The 27,805-nt window shown below is 39.5% G+C and overlaps 1 protein-coding gene across 4 annotated transcripts in view; it reads right to left on the reverse strand.

Annotated features, from left to right (window-relative positions):
• Nucleotides 1–26,877, reverse strand: part of UNC13B (unc-13 homolog B) — a 203,353-nt gene extending 176,476 nt beyond the window's left edge. For 2 of the 4 annotated variants that reach the window (XM_043486623.1, XM_043486622.1), the window contains exon 1: nucleotides 26,508–26,876. Coding sequence is in view for 3 of the 4 variants with exons in the window: in XM_043486622.1 (XP_043342557.1) it covers nucleotides 26,508–26,529 (22 nt within the window). In the remaining variant the exon portion in view is untranslated. Of the gene's footprint in view, nucleotides 1–7,010; nucleotides 7,041–26,507 lie in introns of all 4 variants that reach the window. The other 2 variants (XM_043486621.1, XM_043486619.1) reach the window with 2 other exon arrangements.
• Nucleotides 26,878–27,805: the final 928 nt, after the last annotated feature.

Genomic DNA, 27,805 nt, shown 5'->3' on the forward strand with positions numbered 1-27,805 from the left:
TAGTCATTCTCTCTGCACGCTTTCAAGACAGCACCAATAACGCCTCTTTCATGGAAAGTCCCTGTGGTCCTAGGGAAATAAGCAGTGCTAACGCCAGAAGAAAGGAATCAAGGTAGCTTCCTACACCTGGATCTGCTCTAGGATTTAAAGATGCGAGATAAAAACCAGCTGCTGAGACTTCCTCAGTTCCCTACTTTGCTCACTGAAGAAGGAAAGCAGAAAGTAGATACAGGATCGGGACAGAAGCCCTGGCTAAGAACAAAGAGCGTGTATTAACCTGAATGCCCTTCATGAATCACAGCCTCATCGTGGTAAAGGGGCTTGCAGAACTTGATGAAGCTATGAGCCCTGCCATGCAGGGCCACCGAAGACATACAGGTTACAGTGAAGAGTTCGGACAAACTGTGGTCCACTGGCGGAGACCATGGCAACCCACTCCAGTATTCTTGTCGAGAGAACCCCATGAACAGTGTGAAGAGGCAAAAAGATATGACACCGGAAGATGAGGCCTGAGGTCGGAAGGTGTCCAACTTGCTACTGGGATGAGATGGTTAAATAGCATCACCAACTCAACGGACATGAACTTAAGCAACCTCGAGGAGATAGTGGAGGACAGAGGAGCCTGGTGTGCTGCAGTCCATGGGGTCGCAGAGTCGGACATGAACTGAACAACAATAATTAACTGAATAATCTGCTGGATGTGGCTCTCTTAACATCCCTAAATACAGTGAAAAGTATATAAAGGGAGAGCACAGAAATGTTCAAAGCAAAGGAATACTGAAAGGAAAAGAGTAAAGTGGGAAAAACTTAGGAGAACATACTTACAATGGAGGAATAACTAGCATAAGCTCAAAACTTAAATTCAGCTTAGAGAAAACAGTGACTGTGGAAAAGGAATAATGTGTTGATAAAGATGCCCACTAAGTGTTATCATGGAGGCTATACAAGAAAAAAAATTAGACAAGATTCTTAGAAAGGTAGAGAACATTTATAGGTATGACAATATAAAAACACCTTCATTTCCTACCCTTTCAAGTTTTAGAAATGATGGCTAAGAAGCAACTTTACACAAATGTACAACAATACAGAATAAACTGAACATAGCAAGTATACACTTTTTTTAAAACCATAACTATTTCATGAAAAAAGAAAAAGAGCATGCTCCAAAAAAAATCTATAGGACATGAAAATTTTTCTTAATAACCAAAAATGTACACTGTAAAAGGCCATGAAGGATCAAAATTATATTGATCCATATATTATAAATATTTATTTATACATTACAAAAGAAATGTTTGTAATACATAGATTCGAAAGTATAAGATTAAAACTATAAAGTAAAGTGGATAGTATGTTGTGCAAACTACAAAGTGTTTTATTCACTCAACATTTTATTGAGGGTCAATTAAGATAAGAGGAGGTCTTAAGAAAGGTCAGAAAAGTAACTATGACATCACCACTGCCCTTAAAGAACTGAGTCTAGCAGGGAAGCAGCCATATTACCCAAAGAGGGAACAAGAGCTACAAGAGAACTGTTAACACACATTTCTCTCTGCTTCCCCACCTCCCATTGCTTCTTAACTGTTCTAGCCTGGCTTCTCCTCTTACCACTCCACTGAAACTGCTCTCGACCAGGCCTGTCACCTCCATGCCACCAAACCCAATGGACACTTCCCAATTCTCATCTGACTCTACAGCACATTAACTCCTCACTCTTTGAAACAGATTCATCTTGACTTTCGTGGCATCTGTGGATTTCTGTCTGCATATGAGGTGGTTCCTTTCCAGTCTCCTTTGTCATCATTTCTACCAAGACCTCAGGTTGTTGGAGTTCCCTTGAGCTTGCTCTCATACCCTGTTTTGCTTTTACATTCACTCGCTAAATGATTATCATCTACTCCCATGGTTTAAAATACCATCTTTGTGCTTACAATTTCCCGATGCCCACCTGCAGACCACCTGGTTCCAGGTTTCTCAAACCTAATATTTCTGCAAGTGAGCTCGTGACTAAACCTCCCACCAAGCCTGTTCTCCCACCAGGTCTCTGTACCTCAGTAAGCAGTACTGCAATCATCCACGTGCTCAAGACAGAAATCTGTGAACCAACCCTCAAGGATCCCTTCTCTGTCACCCTCCATCTCCAATGAAGTCCTGTCAATCTTACCTACTTAACAGTGCTCAAATCCACTATTCTGGATCTCCATTTCCATTAGCCTAAGCCATCCTCATCTCACCTGGTCTATTGCAGCAGACTACTAATTAGCTTCCAGTTTTCAATCCTGTCCTCTTTAAAGTATTCTACACCCATTCTAGCCCATTTTTTTTTTGGCCACACCTCTTGACCCAGACCACGGATTGAACTCCATCCACAGCAGTGAAAGCCCAGAATCCTAACCACTATGCTACTAGAGTACTCTCTACCTCACAATTTTTTTTTTAACGTAAATTAGATCCTTCAATGGCTGCCCACTGGCAATCAAAATTTTGCCTGCTCTGGCCCTGCTTATTTTTCAACTTACACAGCTTTATTCTCTTCTGTTCTAGCCTATCATTGGGCCTTCTTTCAGTTCCTAGAATATTATAATCTCTTTTCACCCACAGGACCTTCCAATAGGACCATTTCCTCTATTGGAAAGGCTCTTCTTCCACTCTACCCCAACAGTCTACTAATTATAGATAGCTCCTTCTCACCTTTCAGGTTTTAGATTAAATGTCCACACTTCAGAGAGGCCTTCTTCAACCATTCATTGCAAAAATAAAATGCTTATTTATTCCCAATTATTTTTCTTTGTAATATTTACGATGATTTGTATTTAAAAATTTATTTCTGATCACCTGTCATCTCCTCACCCACTAGTCTACGGCTTCCATGAAAGCAGGAACCATGTTGTTATCTACTACTCACAACTGTGAAACAAACTTCTGTTGTTTAGGCCACCTTGTTTGTAGTACGTTTCTACAGCAGCCCTAGCAAACTAATAAAACTGTAAAAATCTCTGATGACTATCCTTAAAGATAATCAGGAATGTGTAACACATGTATTTTCCTGGGGACTTCCCTCGGGGTCTAGCAGCTAAGACTCCGGGCTCCCAATGCAGGGGGCCTGGGTTCAATTCCTGGTTAGGGGACTAGATCCCACACATTGCAACTAAGAGTTCACAAGCTGCAACTAAAGATCCTGCATGCTGCAACTAAGACCTGGCATGGCTAAATAAATAAATAAATTTTTTAAAAAATGTATTTTCCTATGATAAAGCCCTAGAAGTGGAACCGCAGTCAAATAAGCAGCAGTTTTAAGGCTCCTGACATAGCTGACCATTGGACACCACCAGGGTTAGTGGCCCTGACCCTCTGCACAGTCAAGATCGCTCCCTATACGCAGTTGTTCCGTCTGCACAGTCTCTACAGGTGCTTTGATATCCATGGATTTAAACTGTGGGGACTTCCCTGGCAGTCCAGCACTCAAGACTGTGCTTCTACTGCAGGGGGCGCGGGTTCCATTCCTGGTCAGGGAACTAAGATCTTGCACGCTGTGTGGCAAAAAAAATAAAAAATAAAAACTGTGAATCGTGTAGTACAACAGTATTCACTACAGAAAAAAAGTCCACAAATAGTGAACCCCAGCAGTTCAAACCTGTGTTGTTCAAGGGTGAACTGTACATAACATCCCATGTGACTGATCTTTCTTTTACGTGGTCTCATATATTCTTTAACTTCTCTCTAGGATCCCCAGAGATGGTTGGGACAAGAAATATTAGTCCCCTTTTACATCCAGGAAAACTGGCTCGGGAAGTTCAGTGCTAGCAAATCAAACCTAGCTTTCTTTTCAAAAGACTAGAGATGAACTGTCTAATATGATAGCCTGCAGCCATATGTGATTATTTAAAGCTATCAAAATTAAGTAAAATTAAAGAGTCAGTCCTAGGTTGTACCAGCCACAATCAAAACCTCAACAGCTACATGGTGACTGGTGGTCACCACACTGAAGAGCACCAACGTGGAACATTTTCTTCATCACAGGAAGTTCTATCCAACAGCACTGCACTAGCACGTGCTGGGGACCTGGAACGCAGGCTTACAACGCTTGGCACGACAGATCTCTGAGTAAGCGCTAAAACTGGTTAACCAGGAGCCTCAAGCAATTTCCTCAAGAAATGGCTCATGATGACTCAGCAGAGGACATCTGGAGCACAGTAAGGGCAGGAGCCAAGCTAAAACACACTGAAACATAATTACAACAAAGTCCATCTGAGAAACCACAGGCGCCTCTCAAGGGCACTCACAGATACTGTGACTCATCCCAGATTACAACAGGCAAGTAACGTGCACAGTAAGGTGGTAGATTCGTGCTTACAAAGAAAAACGTCTAGCTCCCAATTACAGAAACACTCAGTAATTCTACCTCATGCTTTTTTAAACCTATGTCTACACTTAACTAAATTTTCATTTTACTAGAAATCCTGGAAAATCATCTAAGTAGGTTAAGCCCCAATTCCTAAAAGAGTCATTGTTCTCTGGACCTCAAGACAATGTGTTATTTTTTAATAGATACCATTGAGTATTTAATCTGTACCATGAATTGTATATTATATTTTATAAAGAAATATATGTTATTATTTAAATATTTTAAACATACAGAAACAAATTATGACCACACCTATACTAAACAGCTAGACTGAGTAGATCTCAATATTTTGCTATATTTCTTTCAGATCTTTTTTTCAAGATATAATCATACATTACAGATGACATTAAAATACCTACTTAATCCTATTCTTTCCCTTCCTTTAAGTATCCATTATCCTGACAGTAATGTGTGTCATTCCAGTCCAAAGAAATTTTATATTTGTGTCCATAAATAATATACAGTACTGTTTGGATGTTTCTAAATGTTAAATATATGGCATTATATTGAATGAATCTGCAAACTTGCTTTCCTACACTTTTTGGTTTGAGATTTATCATTATTGATAAGTGAAGCTTAATTTATTCATGTAACTTAGTTTAGCATTCTATTTCATGAACATATCACAATTTATTTATCTAGACTTCTACCGTGAGACTTTCAGGTTCTTTTCAAATTCTTGTCATTGCAAATAATACTGCAATGAACATTCTCCTGCATGTCTCCTCTGACCAAGTGCATGGACTGGAATTCACCAGATTATAAAATATATGTGTTTCAACTTTGCTAGGTATTGCCAGATTGCACTCCAAGTGTTAATGTAAATATACACTTCCACCTACTGCATTGTTGTTATTATTCAGTCGCTAAGTTGCGTCCGATACTTTGTGACCCCACGGATTGTAGCACGCCAGGCTTCCTCGTCCTTCAGTATTTCCCAGAGTTTGCTCAAATTCATGTCCATTGAGTCAATGATGCTATCCAACCATCTCATCCTATGTCGCCCCTTTCTCCCAGTATCAAAATCTTTTCCAACAAGTCGGCTCTTTGCATCAGGTGGCCAAAGTATTGGAGCTTCATCGTCAGCATCAGTCTTTCCAATGAATATTCAGGGTTGATTTCCTTTAGAATTGACTGGTTTGATCTTCCTGCTGTCTGAGGGACTCTCAAGAGTCTTTCCAGTATCACAGTTCATGTAAGTTTCCAAAATAATACTTATCAAAAAACTTCATGTGTCAAATAATTTACTAAATAATTGTCCATACTCAATAACAATTTTGAAGTAACAAACCAGCTTTCAATTTCATAGCTCTTAGAATAAAGACCAGATTTGTATAAATACAACAAAATCCAACAAAGCCAAAATATTCCACATGAATTTCTCCAACTCCATCTTTCCTTCAATGCCTGTCTATAAAACAGGAGCTATGGTAGGCACTTAATCCTAACAACATTATAGAAAAATGTTTTTCAAAATTTTTTTAACCCAGCCTATAGTAAGAAACATGTCTTACATTGCAACAAAGTTCCTATCTGCTTACATCCATTTGTATATATGTATGTTCAGTTGCTAAATTCTGTCCGACTCTGCAATCCCATGAACTGCACCATGCCAGGGTTCCCTGTATACTTCATGATCTCCTGGAGTTTGCTTAAACTCATGTCCATTCAGTCATCTCATCCCCTGTTATCCCCTTCTCCTCCTACCCTCAATCTTTCCCAGCATCAGGATTTTTTCCAATGAGTTGGCTCTTCACATCAGGTGGCCAAAGAATTTAAGCTATGAAACAAAAGTCTCACAAAATAATACTTTTCTAGCTGGTTTCAAGACTAATGAATTGTGCCTACAGTTTGGAAAAAACACTACAGTAGGGTGTACAACTTTCCACTTTACATATTAACTAAAACAGAGAGTTTAAGTAACTTATCCAAGGTCTCACATTTCAATAAATAGTGAAATCTGAAATTCAAACTCAGTTTCAAAAGCCACACTTCTTGCAGTCCACAGCTTTCTCCTTGCAATACACCATTTGTACTAAATCCACACCAACTGAAATAGCTAATGCTTCAGTTTATGCTCACATGAAAAAAAGCACAGAAAAATTAATTCTGTAAAAATATGGTGATGTGACTAAGCAAAAGTTGAAAAACAGTAATATACATATGATTTCATTCAAGGATTACATTTCTGAAATAGTCAAATATCAGTGCTAATCTTCCACTTTACTATGCTATTTATCATAACTTAAGTACTGATGAAGTATAAATATGCTACCCTGTGCTTGGGGGAAAAAAAGACTTAATTTCTCAAAGAATCAAAAATGTACTACCTATGAGCTCCTTCTCAAACCAAAAGACAAACAACTTACTTACGTCAAACTTTAACAAAGCCAATGACTAATTCTAAAGTAAATACAGTCCAGGTTATAACTGAGCGTGTGTAAGTGCTCAAGTATATCTTTTTCAATGTTTTCTAAATAAACAAACCTCAGCTGGAATAGTTTACATTAATACACAACCAGATTTCTATGGTTACTGTTTATCAGAAATAATTCCAGCTTAGTTATACACACATTGCACAAGGTCAGTCTAGCCATCTACCCACCTAATTCCTTCATTAGGCAGCTCATTCAGCCTACAGTAGAATGGAAAGAAAAAGAAGAACATTATTTGATTCATTCAGCTTAATGTTTTAACTTCGATACCTAAAACTACTATAATAAAATCTCTTATCTTGCATGTAAATCACAACTACTTCTTAGTCTTTATTAAAAATCCATTAAATATCCCACAGGGAAGCCCACAGCTTATTAATTGCTGATATGGAACTGATACATATACACATTAAATCAAAGCAAATGTTTACTGAGCATTACTTATTATATGAGAGTCTGTGGTCCTGTTGAAGATATCTCTAAGTAGCTACAAGCTAGAATTCATCATCAATGTATGTGTGTGCATGGGCATGTCTGCACGTGTGTGGTACAGTTTTTAGTAATTTAAGTCCCTTCTCCAGTTGCAACAAAAAGTATAGACCTAGATCTCAAGAAAGTAGACAGCAAGTTTTCTAGACATTATGTAAATAGCATTTACAGATCATAGCAAGAAACAGCAGTTAACATCCTGAAAGGAGAAGAGGATATGCATGCATATACCAACATGATGGTTCTCTTAATCAGATACATTCAAGACTAGTAGATGTTAAAATTTTCAAGTATAGACTGCCTAAGAACAGCAGCCCAGCATTTTGCCTGACCTAGCCAGGAAAGAAAGTTTACAATTTTATGTCTTAAGTTGACTTGGCATACAATATCCCAAGATAATGATTATCTATCTCATTTTACATGAAAGGTGGCTGTATTTCAGGGGAAGACTAATGAATTTTCAGATATATCTTAGGTCAGACTTTATGAATAGCTTCCAGCTCCTAAATTTTTCAAAACAGTTACATGTACCACTCTGCATTGTCTGTTTCTTTTTAACTGCAGAGTACTATCATATTTACTGTCAATTTACTGACCCTCACTCCAGCTGAAACTAACACAGGTATTATCTTTCCCATTTGACAAAAGATGATTGAGTGAAGAAACTGAGAGATGAAACTTTAGTCACTATCTAATGAAATTCAATTGAAGAAGGAAATGGCAACCCACTCCAGTACTCTTGCCTGGAGAATCCCATGGACAGAGGAGCCTGGCAGGCTACAGTCCATCGGGTCGCAAAGAGTCGGACACAACTGAAGCGACTTAGCACGCACTCAGTGAGACTCAAAATAGTTCTCCTGAATCCAAAATCCTGGATTTTCCATTATACCACATTTCCTCCCAAGGGGAGAAAAGGGAATTTAAGTTGTAAACTCTATTAAATGAGAGCCATAATGAACTCTCTACATATAGGGTGTTTCTATATATATTACAGGTGTTTTATAGCTGTCAACAAACACCTGCTATAATGTTGCCCCTGAAAACATCCTAAGGAAACAGAAACCACTGCTATAGTGAGACTGATTCACAGGCAACAATGCACAAAACCACCTTCCCCTAAACATTTATAAATAAGACTTTTTTTGTTCCAAAGCACTATCCTATATATTAATTTTGTATTTTATAGTTTATAGTTCTTGTTGTTCAGTTGCTCATTTGTGCCCAACTCTTTGCGACCCCACGGACTGCAGCATGCCAGGCTTCCCTGTCCTTCACTATCTCCTGCAGTTTGCTCAAACTCATGTCCATTGAGTCAATGACACTATCCCAACCATCTCATCCTATGTCTCCTCCTTCTCCTCCTGCCCTCAATCTTTCCCAGCATCAGCGTCTTTTCCAGTGAGTCAGCTCTTTGCCTCAGGTGGCCAAAGTACTGGAGCTTCATCATCAGCATCAGTCCTTCCCATGAATATTCAGGATTGATTTCCTTTAGGACTGCCTGGTTTGATCTCCTTGTAGTTTATAGTTAGGCAGAAAAATCGAAATTCAGCTACATGGTACATAAAAGTACTAGTTTCTGTGGGCCCACTGCCCTCATCTGTAAAATGAGAATAATAAACTAACAAGGTTATCATGAGAATTAAATTATTAATCCTTATCTGCTTATTAGTAAGAGAGCTTGGCAAAAGTAAGGGCTCATTAAATATTAGTTTTAATACTTCACTGATTCTAAGATGGTGGGACATTTTCTTATATTTTAACAACTCTGAAATTAAAATGCATTTTATAATCAATGATGCATCATAGCTCAATCAATAGTATTTTCCCTTAATGATACATAAAATGATGCTTCTTACAATCTTTGGCAAGAGATTTTATAGTTGATGAAATATAATATTACACGAAATAGAAGATGCTGCTGAGCAAACACTTACCCTGCCACCATTCTTCTATTCAAAAGATTCACAAGCAGTGCACCAAATCTACATCTGTAACCCTGCTCTCCCAAGACATGCTTCCGTCCGTGACATGTGAACAGACTGGCAGCACCTCAAATTTAACAGGTCCAAAATCAAAGTCAACTCCTCAGAAGCTGTTATTCTTTGTTTCTGATCCAAATTAATGACACCTTAAAGAAAAACCTGCACCTCAAACTTTGTAAATCACCTATACTTCAATCAATCAATCAACTAGTGGACTATCCTACAAATATTGTTATATACCAACAAGTTCAATTATTTAAAATGTTTCTGCAAATTAAAAAAAAGAAGAAAAACCTGACTCCACCTTTACCTCCTTCCTCTCACTCTCCCAGTTGAGGCCTTTCCTGTCTCTCAGTTGGAATCAAACACTCCATCTCTGCACCCATTTTATTTTCTACTTCCATTCCAGAAATTACCAAACTGTACCTTGAAACATATTTAGTTGTACATATAGCTGTTTCCCCATCTTGGCTCTCAGTTTCTTGAGGGCAAGGCCCATTTACTACTCATTTTTATATACCCAGGGTGACTAGTTCAATGCCTCACCTGTAGCTAATTGCTCAATAAATGTTTATGGAAGTGATCAATAAACGTTTATAAACTCTTTTTTTATAAGTTTCTGGATATTTAAGCCCTCTATGAAGAGAGAAAAGGGGACTATCCAAGAGTAAAAGGTTACAAAGTTATTTCACACACATGATCTCAGTTCAGTTCAGTTCAGCCGCTCAGTCGTGTGCGACTCTTTGCGACCCCATAAATAGCAGCACACCAGGCCTACCAGTCCATCCCCAGGTCCCAGAGTTTACTCAACCTCATGTCCAATGAGTTGGTGATGCCATCCAACTATTTCATCCTATTTTGTCCCCTTCTCCTCTCACCTTCAATCTTTTCCAGCATTAGGGTCTTTTCAAATGAGTCAGTTCTTCGTATCAGGTGGCCAAAATATTGGAGTTTCAGCTTCAACATCAGTCCTTCCAATGAACATTCAGGACTGATTTCCTTTAGGATGGACTGGTTGGATCTCCTTGCAGTCCAAGGGACTCTCAAAAGTCTTCAACACCACAGTTCAAAAGCATGAATTCTTTAGCGCTCGGCTTTCTTTATAGTCCAACTCTCACAACCATACATGACTACTGGAAAAGCCATAGTCTTGACTACACAGACCTTTGTTGGCAAAGTAATGTCTCTGCCTTTTCATATACTATCTAGGTTGGTCACAACTTTTCTTCCAAGGAGTAAACATCTTTTTATTTCATGGCTGCAGTCACCATCTGCAGTGATTTTGGAGCCCCCCAAAAATAAAGTCTGACACTGTTTCCCCATCTATTTGCTATGAGGTGATGGGACCAGATGCCATGACCTTAGTTTTCTGAATGTTGAGCTTTAAGCCAACTTTTTCACTCTCCTCTTTCACTTTCATCAAGAGGCTCTTTAGTTCTTTACTCTCTGCCATAAGGGTGGTGTCATCTGCATATCTCAGGTTACTGATATTCCTCCCGGCAATCTTGATTCCAGCTTGTGCTTCCTCCAGCCCAGCATTTCTCATGATGTACTCTGCATATAAGTTAAATAAGCAGGGTGACAATATACAGCCTTGACTACTCCTTTTCCTATTTGGAACCAATCTGTTGTTCCATGCCCAGTTTTAACTGTTGCTTCCTGACCTTCATACAGATTTCTCAAGAGGCAGATCAGGTGGTCTAGTATTCCTATCTCTTGAAGAATTTTCCACAGTTTATTCTGATCCACACAGTCAAAGGCTTTGGCATAGTCAATAAAGCAGAAATAGCTGTATTTCTGGAACTCTCTTGCTTTTTTGATGATCCAACAGATGTTGGCAATTTGATCTCTGGTTCCTCTGCCTTTTCTAAATCCAGCTTGAACATCTGGAAGTTCACAGTTCATGTATTGTTGAAGCCTGGCTTGGAGAATTTTGAGCATTACTTTACTAGATGAGTGCAATTGTGCAGTAGTTTGAGCATTCTTTGGCATTGCCTTTCTTTGGGATTAGAATGAAAACTGGAATGAAAATTGGAATGAAAACACCTTTTCCAGTCCTGTGGCCACTGCTGAGTTTTCCAAATTTGCTGACATATTGAGTGCAGCACTTTCATAGCATCATCTTTTAAGATTTGAAATAATTCAACTGGAATTCCATCACTTCCACTAGCTTTGTTCGTAGTGATACTTCCTAAGGCCCACTTGACTTCACATTCCAGGATGTGTGGCTCTAGGTGAGTGATCATACCATCATGATTATCTGGGCAAGAAGATCTTTTTTGTATAGTTCTTCTGTGTATTCTTGCCACCTCTTCTTAATATCTTCTGCTTCTGGTAGGTCCATACCATTTCTGTTCTTTATTGAGCCCATCTTTGCATGAAATGTTCCCTTGGTATCTCAAATATTCTTCAAAAGATCTCTAGTTTTCCCCATTCTATTGTTTTCCTCTGTTTCTTTGCACTGATCACTGAGGAAGGCTTGCTTTTCTCTCCTTGCTAGTCTTTGGAACTCTGCATTCAAATGGGAATATCTTTCCTTTTCTCCTTTGCTTTTGGCTTCTCTTCTTTTCACAGCTATTTGTAAGGCGTCCTCAAACAGCCATTTTGCTTGTTTGCAAGTCTTTTTCTTGGGGATGGTCTTGATCCCTGTCTCCTGTACAATGTCACAAACCTCCGTCCATAGTTCATCACATGATCTCATTTAGGGTTTAATTCTCAACTCCTAGGTACACTGAACAAATTCATTTGTAAACTGAAGCTTAACAGTCAAGACACTTGCCAAAAGTTTTTCATGGTAGAAAAAAAGAATTCAAACCCAAATCCAACTACAAACCCCGTGCTTTATAAACTTTTATCCCTCTGCCCCTCCCCCTCAGTGTCATTCCCACTAATCTTCCACCCTAACATGACCTACAAGGCCCTATCTCCCTTGTCTGGACCTGTTTTCCTTTCTCTGTGCATGCCAGTTGTAGTTGCCTTCTTTCAGCTCCTCCTCCTCACCACAAAGCCTTTTGCGCATATTATTTCCTAAGGATTCCTCTTCTTCCAGATCTCAGTTCAACCTTCACTTCAATCCTTCTCTGACTTGAGTAGGGAACTTTTCTGAGCACACGGTCTCATAACGCTCTCTCCCTTATAGCACAAATCACGGCTGTATTTTTTCCTAGCTGTAATTTTACGTTAATTTGTATGATTCTTATTTACTTAATGTCTAGCTCCCTCACTAGTCTATATAACTTCCAAGAAGGCAAGGGATTTTTTAACATCACAATTCCGCCCCAAGTATGTGAAATAGCTACTGAAATAATAAATGAATGAATCCTTCAGCACTCCTCGAGCTTGCTAAATCACCTCAACTGCCCCACCTTCAGCTAATAATCTTGCATTCTACTTTACATAGAAGTCGTTATTTTCTCTGCTTATCTCCAACTCATCTTGACTTCGTATAGATCCCTTTCCTCTGAGCTCCAAACATTCAAATTTCCTTTTTCTTAAGACCACTCTCCACGCTTCTCTCTCTCTCTTTGCCATACCCATAGCATGCAGCATCTTAGTTTCTCGATTGGACCAGGGATCGAACTGCGCCCCCTGGCAGTGGAAGCACTGGAAGCACGGAGTCTTAACCACTGGACGGCCACCCTTCTCTCCCCTGCAAACTTCTGAATGAGTAGCCGGCACCTGCTGACTCCATTTACTCCCTTCCCTGATACCCTTCAACCACTTTGATATGATGCCTACTCTCACACTGCTTGTGTATGTGCGTGCATGCTAAGTCGCTTCAGTTATGTCTTACTCTTTGCGACCCCATGGACTGTAGCCCACCAGGCTCCTCTGTTCACAGGATTCTCCAGGCAAGAATATTGGAGTGGGTTACCATGCCCTCCTCCTGGGGATCGTCCAGACCCAGGGATGCAACCTGCATCTCTTAGGTCTCCTGCATTTAGCAGGCAGGTTCTTTACCACTGGCGCCACATGGGAAGTCCACTCTCACACTACCTCTAAAGAAACTGTTCTCGTTTTCAAATCCAATGACCTTGTTTTTCTTTATCCTCAACCAGTATTATTCATCTCCATCATCTGATCATTCCCTCTTGAAACTGCTTCTAGTCTAGGCTTCAGATACTGACACAGCACCTCCCTCTTCCTACAGTTTTGACCACACCTATCAGTTTTTCTACCCAACCCCTCAGGTACAGCATTAGCTCATTTTTCTCCTCTTTTATCCTCCATACACAATTTCATTCAAGCTAATGATTTTACTACCAAATACCTACAACTCCAAAATTTATCTCTAACACAGGCTTCTCTACTAAGCTATGGCTCTACATGTTTAGGTACCATTTTGAAGGGCCATCTGCAACAAGACTAACACTTCTAAACTCAACATATTTTACATGAAATTTATCTTACAGACACCATGAACTCAACTGAACCTAAGAACTTTCTTTCCTCGCTATACACTGTCTTCCTCAACTGAGAAATCTAGGATGACTTCCTGACTTAGATAAACAGATGTCACAGAGCTGGATGAAGATGATTAACACTATTTTTTATACTGAAGTAAAAATCAATCAATCCTGGGATAGTGCTAATCACTTTCACAATCATCTCAGTAATACTTTGCTATACCTACTTTCACCGTTTCTAGTACTACTACCTTATTACAAGCCTTTATCCATCTCTCACTGGACACTCCAAGTGGACCCCATGCTTCCACTGACTACCCACTCCAGTCCATTCACCACAAACTGGTCAAAAATCGAAGCATCACTCTTGCTTAGAACCACTCAGTGGCTTCCAGTGCTGTTTACAGTAACATTGAAACTCTTTGGTATGAACTAGAGGAACTCATATGACTTAGCCTCTGCCTACCTCTCTATATACCACTCTTCTAGTAACCCCTTCTTTTTCACCTTCCCCTCAAAATATCCGCTTCCCATTCACTTTGCCTGAAAAACTTACCTCAGGTCTCTGATGATTCCTTCTCATCATTCAGGTTTCAGCTCCAATGTTACCTCTGCAACGAGGCCTTCCTTGAAAATCCTACTTCAATTAGCTCTCACTCAGATCACTCTCAATCTCTTTATCCTACTTTCTTATCTTCACCATATTTATGATTACCTGAAATCATATTACTTTTAAACAATATTTTATTGAGGTATGATTGATATTTGTTGTACATTTTAATGTATATGACTTGAATTTCACAGTATCTTTTTTAATTTTTATTTTTTTATTATGAAAGTATGTATGATAACACATTTACAGGTGACCTGGAAAATAAGAACAATGTTACATATAGTTCCATTGCATATTACAATTATTTTTAAGTACATAAATTAAGATTTTTAGTTGAAGTTTCAATATCAAATTCTCAAAATTAACAGAATAAATATACAGAGAAGTAGGATATAGTAGACCTGAAAAGCACTGTGAACCAATTCAACATAATTAAAATTTATACAATTTTCACACAACAGTAGGATACAAATTCTATTCAAGTTCCCACAGACTATAAGCTAGGAGACACTGGAACATATCCAGGGACATAAAACAAGGTGTAAAAATGTCATGGTCTAAACATATTGAAATCATACAGTCTGTTCTCTTGTCACTGTGGAATTACAGTAGAATCAATATCAAAAGATATTTGAAAATAATCCACATATTTTTAAGTGCAATGTGACATTTACCAAGAGATATCTTCCACTTAGCCATTGAAAGCCTAAGTAAAATTAGACTGAAAAAAAACCACAGGGGTGACTGCAGAGAAGAAAGCATTTAAATGAGAAAATAATATCATAATGAGAAGTTAATATTAAAGATACTTTAAACAAAATCCCAAACATTTGGAAATTAAATGTCCACTTTTAGATGGATGTATCTAAGAAGCCATAACAAGGAAAATTAGAAAATATTTGTAATAGAAGAAAAATGAAAAAAGAATTTATCAGAATTTGTTGCAGCTGCTCAATGCAGTCAAATACAATGTGGAGTCTTAAATAAGGTACGAAAACAAATAATGGACACTAGCATAAAATTTTGTGAAATTTGAACAAAATCTGTACTTTAGTTAATAATACTGTATCATTTGTTAACTTCTTGCTTTTTTTTTTTTAACAACATAGTATTTCTCTATATTCTTAGAATTGGATTAGAAGTTTCATACCTCATTCAATTTTCTTTTTTTAAAATCACTAAGATAATAAATTTTCTAGACTTTTAGCAGTAATATTAGATGCCAAAATACATGGAACTACATCAAAGTTTTGAGTGAATATAAATTTGAAATTTAGCATTCTATTATAGTAAGTCAAACAAGTGGAATCAAAATGTCATAAATTTTTTTAGCTAGGCAAAAATTCATAAATTTTCTAAAAAATATATATTATACATACTACATATATGTATACATAAGCTTTTCTACGATGCTTGTTAAAGGTTTGAGAAAATACAACAACAAAAAAAAGAGGCAGAGAAATTGGAAAACATAAACTAAATGATATGGGAGCACTGAATATGAAATAAAAAAATGAAACAAACTAGATAAAAGATCATCATATAGTCCAGTTATTTTTAAACATGGGTGCTCATTAGAAATACATCTGGAGCTTTGGAGAAGAAGAGCAATACCTGGGCATTTGCATTTTTCAAAAAATTACAAAGATAATTCTATTATGCATCTGGATTTTAAAAACTGCTTTTCTATGAAATGGTAGTTTTAATAACATAGAATTCTATGATTTTCTGTTGACCAATCATGATGCAATGGTATTAAATAAATAATCACTATGAAATTTAATATTTATTAAATTTATAAATATTTAGAAAATTTTATTGAAAATTAATTATTTATTAAATAATTGGTATTAAAAACATAATCACAATAGTAAAAGATGTTTATGTTTTCACAATCAATAGCCAGACAAAAAACAGAAGATAATTATAGTTGCAAACCATAATGGAAACATGATTAACCTAACAGTATAAAATAATAACATACAATTTGAGGGGTCAAGCAGTGACGTGATAAGTGGAAGTGCATACATGCACATGTTCTCAACCTGCCCAGGCAGTCTATGTCCTTTGGTTGGTGCATTTACTCCATTTACAGTTAAGGTAATTATCGATATGTATGATCCTATTGCTTCCCTTGTGGCTCAGCTGGAAAAGAGTCTGCCCACAATGGGGGGGCCTCGGTTCGATTCCTGGGTTGGGAAGATACCCTGGAGAAGGGAAAGACTACCCACTCCCGTATTCTGGCCTGGAGAATCCCATGGACTGTATAGTCCATGGGGTTGCAAAGAGTCAGACATGACTGAGCAACTTTTGGAGAAGGAAATGGCAACGCACTCCAGTATTCCTGCCTGGAAAATTCTAAGGACAGAGGAGCCTGGAGGGCTGCAGTCCACAGGATCACAGAGAGTCAGACACGACTGAGTGACTGAGCACACAAGACCCTATTACTATTTTCTTAATTGTTTTTGGTTTATTTTGTGTAGGTTTTTCCCCTCTCTTGTGTCTCCTGCCTAAAGAAGTTCCTTTAAAATTTGTTGTAAAGCTGGTTTGGTGGTGCTGAACTCTCTCAACTTTTGTCTGGAAAGCTTTTTTTGATTTCTCCACCAAATCTGAATGAGAGTCTTGCTGGGTAGAGTATTCTTTGTTGTTAAGTTATTCCTTTTCATCACTTTAAACATCTCATGTCATTCCCTTCTGGCTTGTAGTTTCTGTTGACAAATCAGTTGATAACCTTATGGTAGTTCCCTGTATGTTATTTGTCGTTTTTTCTTTGTTGCTTTTAATATTTTGTCTTTAATTTTCACCATTTTGATTACTATGTGTATCAGTGTTCCTCCTTGGGTTTATCCTGCCTGGGGCTCTGTGCTTCCTAGACTTGGTTGACCATTTCCCTTCCTATGTTAGGTATACATATATGTTAGTTGCTCAGTCATGTCGAACTCTTTGCGACCCCATGAACTGTAGCCTGCCAGGCTCCTCTGTCGATGAAATTCCCCAGGCAAGAATACTGGAGTGGGTGGCCATTTCCTTCTCCAGGGGATCTTCCCAACCCAGGGATGGAACCCAGGTCTCTGCCATTGCAGGCAGATTCTTTACCATGTTCGGTAAGTTTTCAGCTATTATTTCTTCAAATACTTTCTTGGGTCCTCTCTCTCTCTCCTCCTTCTGGGACTCCTATAATGTGAATGTAGGTGCATTTAATGTTGTCCCAGAGGTCTCTTAGGTTATCGTCATTTTTTTTCATTCTTTTTTTATATAGTCTGTTCTGCAGCAGTTATTTCCACCATTCTGTCCTCCAGATCACTTACCTGTTCTTCTGCATCAGTTATTCTGCTATTCATTCCTTCTAATGTATTGTTCATCTCTGTTTGGTTGTTCTTTAATTCTTCTAGGTCTATGGTAAACATTTATTGCATCTTCTCAATCTGTGCCTCCATTCTTTATCCAAGATCCTGGATCATCTTCACTAGCATTATGAATTATTTTTTTTTGGAAGATTGCCTGTCTCCACTTCATTTGGTTGTTTCCCTGGGGTTTTATCTTTTCCCTTCATCTGGAACAAAAACCCTCTACTTTTTCAGTCCGGTTAACTTTCTGTGGTGTGATTTTTGGTTCTAGCCATTGTGGGACTGTGGTTCTTCTTGCTTCTTATGTCTTCCCTCTGATGCAGAAGGCTAAGAGGCTTGTATAAGCTTCCTGATGGGAGAAACTGGTGGTGGGAAAAACTGAGTCTTGCTCTGATAGGCAGGGCTATGCTCAGTAGAACGTTAATCCACTTATCTGCTGATGGATGGGGTTGTGCCCTCCCTGTTAGTTGTCTGGTCTGAGTGACCCAGCCCTGGGGTCTACTGAGCTCTGTAGTAGGGTTAGTGGTAACCTCCAAAAGGACTTAATGCCAAGGGGCCCCTTCCAGTACAAGCTGTTGCCAGTACCCCATCCTCATGGCAAGCCACTGCCAACACACTCCTCCACAGGAGACCCTCCAACACTAGCAGGTAGTTTTGGTTCAGTCTCCTGTGGGGTCACTGCTCCTTTTCCCTGGGTCTTGGAGTGCACAACACCCAAGAGTGGAGTCTCTGTTTCCCCCCATCCTGTGGAAGTCTTGTAATCAAACCCACAGGCCTTCAAGGTCAGATTCCCTGGAGATTTCCAGTCCCTTTGCTGGATCCTCAGGCTGGGAAGCCTGACATGAGGCTCAGAAACTTCACAACAGTGGGAGAACTTCGTTGGTATTGCTGTACTCCAGATTGTGGGCCACCTTCTCAATGGGTATGAGATTTGATATTATCATGTTTGCACCCCTCCTACCATCTTGTTGCAGCTTCTTTTGTCTTTGGACATGGGGTATCTTTTTTTGGTGGGCTCCAGTATCCTCTTGTCAATGGTTGCTCAACAGCTAGTTGTGATTTTGGTGCTCCTGCAGGAGGGGATGAGCACACATCCTTCCACTCCTCCATCTTGAACTGGAAGGGTTCACAGTATTTTTTAATGTTGGCAGTATCTTTTAGGTATGATCCATTTTCCAGCCCTGATGTTTCTATTTTTATTAGAATTTGGATTTAATTAACCTTTGACTTGTTAATCCTCTCTATTGAATTGTTTATTTTATATCTTTTTTTTTTTTTTTTTTTGCCACACTGCATGGCATGTGGGAGCTTAGTTCCCCAACAAGGAATTAAACCCATGTCACATCCCCTGCCTTGAAAGTGCAGAGTCTCAACCACTAGACTTCCAGGGAAGTTCCTGAAATCATATTCTTTATTTGTGTATCTACCTTTAATAGGCGCTTCATAAATAGTTTGAATAGATGTATAAATTTTAAAGAGGTAGAAATTAAGGTTAAGTAACATGTAAGGATATACAACATATAAGTGGTGGAGCTGATATATTCACTAACTCAGATCTGCCTAAAACCAAAATTTTTAATTTCTACCCCATATCACACTAAAAGCATAGTAAGAGTAAAAGCAAGAACGACAGACTGGAGAGCATCATTAGACAGTCACATGATGAAGTTTAAAATTATAAAAGCAGAGCACCATTCCAAGGAATGACATACTCTAGGATGTGATCATGGGTGTAGATGGCTGAAATGAGGTAGACAGAGATTTATATCTGTATCATTCACCACCCTCTCCTTGGCAAGCAGATTTTCTGTATCCATTTGCAGATAAAGGCTCTACAAATTTGGCTCATAACTAACAGACAGAAACATCAGTGAGCTAGCCCTTTGAATCATCTGTCCCACTCTGAATCACACACAAAAGCAATTACCTTCCCACTGCCCATTCCCTTAGTTGCTAGGCGAATCTTCCTCATCCACAGCCCTCTAGCCTCTTCTCAATATCACTCATAGTAAAACACTATGAAAATTATTAAGGCAAACAGCTGCAAGAGAAAATTAATAGCATAACACAGTCCACAGGCCTATTTGTTCTCCAGTCCCAAAAAAGTACTAAGAACTAAATGCATAGAAAGAAGTAATAGGAAAAAAAAAAAGGTTTCTTTTTGGAAATATGTACTTCCTAGTGATTAAGAATTTATTTTTCCTATTTTATATAATTGGTTGAAAAGAAAGTGAAGTCATTAGTCGTGTCCGACTCTTTGCGACCCCATGGACTGTAGCCCACCAGGTTCCTCCGTCCATGGGATTTTTCCAGGTACTGGGAGTGGGTTGCCATTTCCTTCTCCAGGAAATCTTCCTGACCCAGGGATTGAACCCAGATCTCCTGCATTGTAGGCAGAATCTTTACCATCTGAGCCACCAGGGAAGTCTTAATATAATTGCTTAGGAGGAAACAATTTGTATACACACACCCTAGCACGAACTTTCTCTTGTCATATTTTGACCACATATTTTATCACTAGGGGGTTCACTGGCACACAAAAAAAAGAAGCCCTGATGAGTTTTTCCTTTGATGTCAGAGCCTCTCAAACAGTTGCTTTTGGAGATTACAGCTGAGAATTACCAGTTCATTTTTACTGAAGAAGACAAATAGAAGAATGAAACAATTTCCTTTATAAAGCTGAACACAAAATTCTACCCATGCCTACATTTTTATTTTCTTTCTCAGTAATCACAGAAAGATCACAACAAAGCAGGAAATACAAAGCTGGTTGCCTGATTTTCCTCATCAGAAGCAGCTACACCTAAGTATTCTATACAACAGGAAATAAGTTATTTTTATATAGCCCTAAGAAAACGGATCTCACTGCCCTTCTCTGATAGTTCAAGTCTCATCAAAACATTTGGTCCTCCAACAGTGCCCAATTAGCTGCTGTTATTTTCAGTATGACGAAGTCATAGATATAAACATAGCTGATATACTTCAATCCTTGTTGGTTTTATCCTTATTGATACTGCAAATTGCTGCTGCTACGCCGCTTCAGTCGTGTCCAACTCTGTGCGGCCCCATAGACGGCCGCCCACCAGGCTCCCCCGTCCCTGGGATTCTCCAGGCAAGAACACTGGAGTGGGCTGCCATTTCCTTCTCCAATGTGTGAAAGTGAAAACGGAAAGTGAAGTCGCTCAGTCATGTCCGACTCGTAGCGACCCGATGGACTGCAGCCCACCAGGCTCCTCCGTCCATGGGATTTTCCAGGCAAGAGTACTGGAGTGGGGTGCCATTGCCTTCTCCAATACACTGAGCTACTACACAGTAATACAAATAAACTGCTGCAAAATGCATCAAGTGGAAGCATCTGACAGGCATAATATTAAGCAGAAGAAGCATCCCCCCCAAAATATTACATAATTCCATTTATGAGAAATCCAATATGTCAATACTACATCAATTCTCAAAAGCTTGAAAACAGGGAAACTATATTATATTTTGCTGTGAGCCTAGAACTGCTCTTAAAAAATAAAAGTTTATTTTAAAAATAAATTAAAAGTTTAATAATTAAAAAAAAAACTAAACTATTCTGAAGCGTTGGAATAGTATAACATTACCTTTGGGGAAAATGGGAGGGCGTGCTGACTGAAAGGAAAAGTACGGTGGGCTTCTGAAAGGAAAGGAAAAGTACGGGGTGTTAGTAGTATTCTATTTCTTGACCAAGGTGGTGATCACATGAGTGTGTTCACTTTGTGATAATTCAGTGAGCCATACACTTAAAGACTTGTTTACTTTAATATACATATAAATCAAAAAAATTTTAATATACAAATATTGACTCTTTTTCTGAACTTTATTAAAGACAGTCCACTCTAATGTATGTATAGAACGCCCCAACTTAAAAAATAGTGCTTTATTTAAAAGTTAGAAAAAATAGTGCAGTATTTCCCCACTCTAGCAGGAACTTAACTTATTCTACTTATGCCAACTCAGACTTAATAATCCTAATGGATTCTGAGTTTATCTAAGAAAGGAGATATTAACATGTTAAGACCTATGTAGATTGCTTAGACTCTTATCTACAGACATGTATCATAAACAGGCATAGAGAAGGTACTCTACAAATATTTACCAATGATACACATCCCAAACTTTAACAAACTCACATAGCAAAGTCTGAAATACCTTGCAATGGTAAAAGAGGATCAACACTCAGCCTGCTGGCCTAAAGAGTGCAACTTTTAGAAACCTAACCTCTAAAAACTAAAAAATTACAGAATGTACTGCTTATAAGGAAGAACACAATTGTGACAACTCTCTTTGGCAGAGGAAATTGGTCCTTTTCCCCTTCCCTGCTCCCTGGCTCAAATAAGGCATAATCAACTTCCTGATGCCACAGCTAAGCAAAAGGAACCCAGCAGCAACTCTGCTCCTGAGGGCAGAAACTACTTAAACTATTTGATGTGATGAAAACCCAGCAGCAAGGAGTTAGCTGAGGCAGATGACAATGTTGCAGAAATAAGATGAGAAGAAAGCCTTGACCAACCTGTTCTTATACCTGAAAACTCTAAAATCATTACTATTCCTACTTTTCAGAGTGATAATAAATCAAAATATATCTCTGGAGTCTTCCCAGGCTAGAATTAACCCACAATCAACAGGTATCCTGAGTGTCCATCAGAGTCCAACTTCTAAGAGTTTCCCAGTAGTATCTATTCAGTTAGTTAGATGACCGATATGTGCTTATAAAATATGTTAAGTTTTTCTAAGGGCAAGTCACAACATACACTGACTTGATATAGTTCTCATCACTAGTGACATTGGTTTGTTCTGTCTTAAAACACAAGTAATAAACATTCAGCTTCCCTGGTAGCTCAGACAGTAAAGAATTTGCCTGCAGTGCAGGAGACTCAGGTTCGATCCCTGGGTTGGGAACATCCCCTGGAGAAGGGAATGACAGACAACCCACTCCAGTATTCTTGCCTGGAGAATCCCATGGACAAAGGAGCCTGGTGGGCTTCAGTCCGTAGGGTCGCAAAGAGTTAAGACACAACTGAGCGACTAACACAGAGAAAATAAATTTTTAAATAATCAAAGAAGATAAACAAGTATGTGAAAATCACAGGTCAAACTTAAAAGAGTTGAGATCTTCAGGATTTTGGTAAACATAAAGTTTTACCCACTGGTAAAGGACCTGCTTCTAATAGAGGATTGCTGATATGAGAGATCCTGAGGTACTTGGTTTGCTAATGGGTCCAGGTGAGTGTTACTATTATGCCAAGAAAACAGCAATGAGCAAATCACACAGAAATGACAGATGGAAAGCTGACTGGTGATCTCCAAACATAATAAAACTATCTATAGCAATGTTCACTGTGGTATTGTTTACAACAGCAATATTATAAATTATATTGTTTATAAAGGCAAAATTTATAATAGCAAAAAAAAATTTGATTGTTCATCAATATGAAACTGGTTAAATTACATATGCTCATAAAATGAAACAGTACTCCATAGCCATTAAAAGGAACAATTTAAACTCACGAAAGCTGATAGGAAAATAAATCATTAAGCTTTTAAAAAAGTTAAATATACTTCCAATTGTAGAACCTATAAACTTAAATGTAAAGAAAATTTACAAGATGGACAAGAAAGAGGAAACAGTAGTTACCTCTGGGGAGTAAGAATAGGGAATTAAGACAAGAGAACTTTGTCCTTTCACGTCACATCCTAAACTGAATTTCTTATCATACATATATATCACCTCTATAATAAAAACAAAACAATGAAAGCAATGAACAAAAAAAATAACGATGCTGATCAGGTGATAGGACCATGATGATTTTTATTTTCCTTTTTACACTTTTCTGCATTTTCTCTATTTTCTGTGATTAACAGTATTTAGCATATATTGCTTCTTATACCCCAAAAACTTTTTTGTTTTAGATTTTTTAACAAGTCAAGTGTGGTCATTTCTAGTTCAAATTAGGGAGAAGAATCCAGAGCTCAGTTATAAACACTATAGCAACTACAAAGAAATATGGAAAGACTCAATTCTCAAAGTGCTTATCTGGAGAAAACAGTCATGAACACCAAGCATCAAAAGTTAAAGAAAATCTTTGACTTAGTTTACTGGAGTTGCTGAGGTGGTACAGGCTCCTATGGAAGCAAAAGATACCAGTATTGTGAGGAAAGCTGTGTCAGATACTTGAAGAAAGACTAACTGAATTAGATACAAGAATTTTTTTTTTCAAAATTCAAGTCTAACATCCCACTCAACGTTGAAAATACTTTTATCACTCATTCAATCTCTGCTTAAGTATCCTATGTCAAAAAATTCTCATAAGTAGTCCATTCCATTTGTTAACAACTCTGTTTAAGTTCTTTCTTATTTTAAAAGTTAAAATGTTTCCTATCATTTTCAACACTGGTTGACTTGTCCTAGTTCTGTCTAAGCAACAGTTTAGACAGTTTTCATTTACTATTATGATCCTTCTGCAAGAATAAACCTCCCAGTTCCTCAAATGGCTTCTATACCCTTCATTATTCTAATTATTCTGCTCTGAAGAAACTAGTTTCTCAAAAAAAAAAAAAAAGAAAAAAGAAACTAGTTTCTCAGTTTGCCTCTTAGAATCAAATACCCTAATTGAACCCAGAATTCCAGAACTGATCTGACCAGTGCTTTTATCTCCTTAGTCGGGGTCACCATGAACAGAGAGCAAGACTAGTTGCTAGGTGGTATACAATTCGTCGACAAATCAGTGGCACTGTTCAGATCATAAGTAATTTATGTTTCAAGGAATTTAAAGCGTTAAAGGAGAAAGATCACTGCGGACTGAGGAACTGAGGACATTTTCAACAACAAAAGTAGACTATAAGCTGGGAAAGGAAGAATACACTTTCGACAAGCAGAAAACACAGAACACTGCCGTGGTACGAATGAACAAAGCTAGTGCTAGAGCAAAGTTATCTGCAAGAGGACGGGCAAGAACAGAGGGCCAAAAGGAGGGCTGGAGTCATACTACTGAGAGCCCTTAACCTGCAGGGAATAAGGCGTGATTAAAGGGTTAAACCAAGAAACTGATTTCTTGATTGAGATATTTGGAATGATTAAATCAATATCAGTTTGACAAATTCAACATCAGATTAAATACTGTTTGAAATTTTTTTTCTAAATTGAGGTATGGTTAATTCACTGCGTTGTGTTAGTTATAAGTATACAGCAAAGTGACTCAGTTTTAACATATATTGTATATTATTTTTTCAGATTCTTTTTGATTACAGAGAGAAAGAGAATAGTTAGCTGAACAGAATTCCTTGAAAATGAAAGCTGCCTGATATTAGAACAAATTGAGAGTACCAGCTCCTTCTCTGAAGCATCAATTCAATTAAAGAGGAATTTCTGGTTTAATAGGGCTCCTGGCTGAAGAATCTTTCATAAGGGATAGTTCTGTAACACAGTGTGGCAATAGAGAATTAAAACTGTCCAAGGGACACTGCAAAACCCAACCTCTCCCAAATCCTGCTACTCAACAGCAGGGATCTAAAGGAATAAATAGATTTCCAGCTGCTGGGAGAAAATGTCTTACTAAAAGCAAAGCAAATTCTCATTAATGAAAAATCAACCATGAAAGAAGAAAATTTCTGTGTGTCTCATAATCCCTGGAAATAACCAAATCCATTTTGGGTTAATACAGATTTAACAAAACAGTGGGAGAGAACAGAGGAAAGCAGTTTCATTTGCCAGAAGCTGGGGAAACACTTAACAGAGATCACAACCAACAATGTTTCTAACCCACAGAACCAAAAGAAACATGAACTCTACCCAATGAAAGGTGCTGGGAAAAGGTTCTCATAGATAAATTCCCTCACTCACAACCGAGCCACCTTATCCCACCTTGTTCAACACAGCTATGATAGGCTGTAGCTTGAATTTCCCAAGATCAAATTCAATGGGTAATCCAAACCCTGCTTTTTCTGATCTGATAATCTCTAAAATCACAGTCCCTGCACTCGTTCAAAACCAGCCCCGAGCTTCTACTATATCAGGCACCTAGAACACAAAAACCATTAAGAAACAGTCTCTACCCTCGTGAAGCTTAGTCGACACACCTTGCCTCATCTTAAACCCCAAAGCTCCTGGGTTAAGATATCTTCTCAGGTGGGTCAAGCGTCCTCCGTGGAAAAGCAATAAAGGACTTCACCTTTAGTTAGTGTGAGGGGAGTAAATATAAATAAGTAAATCATACTTCTTATGCTCTGCTCTGAAAGAAGAGAAGCCGACACACCTTTTCAAGTCGAATATGAGCTTACTGTCAGCCTGAACTACACAGGAGGAACAGGGGACAAAGACAAGCAACAGGGGGGTGGAACGCCAATAAATACACTGGAAGGAGGGGTATGACAGCTGTACTCCTTCAAAGCACGATTAGAAAGAACCTGCTACTAAGCCGACTGAGGTTTTACGGTGCGGCGAGAAGGAAGAAAAGAACAGAGGCTGCCCGCCCTGAACTGACGCCCGCTACCCGCGGTCCCCACCTCGTCCGCGCTCACTAGAGGACAGCTCTAGATATTATTTAATAGGATCTGGGCCTGCCAGCCAGCAACACTGTCACATGGCCACCAGGACGGAGAGGTAACAGTCCCTCCTCACAGGAGAGCGAGGAAAAGCAAGAGAGAGTGGAAAGAACTCTTCAAGATGTTCATAAAGGAGTTGACATAAAGGTTCCCCGAGACACGGGCGGGGCGGGAAGTTTGGAGAAGGTGGTAACCCGACGCCCACTGGAAGCTCGTGGAGATGCCCGAGCGACCTCGGCCCCTCCACCCCGGTCCGCGCACTCACCGCGCACGCAGAGCAGCGACATGGCCGAGGCCGCCGGCGATCCTCCGCCGCGCGCCCGCCCCGCCGCCGCGCCGGGCCGCTCCCTCTTTCCTCTTAGCAGGTGCCGCGGCAGTTCCCGCTATCGACCCCACGGGTCTCGCCGCTCCTCATGGTCCCCGTCGCAGGCAGCGTCCCGCCGCTCCGTCTGACCCGCTCCAATCTTCACCGTCTGAGCGGGCTCCCGATAGCGGTGACTACCGGCCGGCAGGCGGGGGACTGGGCGCGGCACCACGGCGCCATCGCTGGGAGGTAAGGGCGGCCGGGACTCCCCGCCTCACTCCAGCCGGGATCCGAGTGAGCGCCGGGATGGAGCCAAGCCGTGGCGCCCCGCCTCCCAGCCAATCAACTCGCGCCCAGTCCGCCGCCCCGCCCCCCAAGGGCACGTAGGAGGCGGGGCCCCTTTCCGCTTTCCTCGGTGAAAGAATGAAGGCAACTCGGCCCACTGACGAGGCGGACGGCCGCGAGGGGCGGGCTTCCCCGGCACCTGTGTGAGGCGGGAACTGCAGCTTTGTGCCGCTTTCATGGGGGCGGGGCTTCTACGCAGGAACAGATTCTTTTCATTGAGAATTTCTGTCCGACTTCCTTAAAGAGTTTATCCCTCTGTAACATTAACGAGAAAGTACCACACTGAAACTAATTTGTTGCTTAGTCGCTAAGTCGTGTCCGACTCTTCTGCGACCCCATGGACTGTAGCTTACCAGGCTCCTCTGTCCATGGGATTTCCCAGGTAAGAACACTGGAGTGGGTGGCCATTTCCTCCAGGGAATCTTCCCCATCCAGGGATTGAACCCTCATCGCCTGTATTGGCAGGCAGATTCTCTACCAGTGAGTCACCTGGGAAACTCCAAGTCCTCATTAGCCCTGCTCAAGTTTCTGTGTTTGCAAGCCGTTAGCACATCCGGATTCTGCCTGTCAGACCCAGGGAGGGTCTATATTAATCTAACAGGGTCTTTGCCCTCCAAAAGCAAACCTAGCTAGCTTATGATTCCTCTCATTAGAATGTAGAATTTGGAAAGAGTGACACTCCAAATGCTGTAAGTAGGAGCCTGGAGAAGAAAAGGAGAGACTTGATTTATCCAGGGTTTGTCCAAATTTAGAGAAATATCCAAAGAAAGATTTTGAGCAAAGCAACTCCACAAGCCTAGTCAACAAAGATGCCTGACGGGCATTCTCTGGACTTGTGGACGTTGAAATATCTAGCTCTTTAGCCCAGCTGTCCTAACCTCAAGAGCAAGGGATTAAAAAGGGGAAAGATTTAT

Source organism: Cervus canadensis, chromosome 14 (assembly GCF_019320065.1).
Source record: "Cervus canadensis isolate Bull #8, Minnesota chromosome 14, ASM1932006v1, whole genome shotgun sequence".
Classification (NCBI taxonomy): Eukaryota; Metazoa; Chordata; class Mammalia; order Artiodactyla; family Cervidae; genus Cervus; species Cervus canadensis.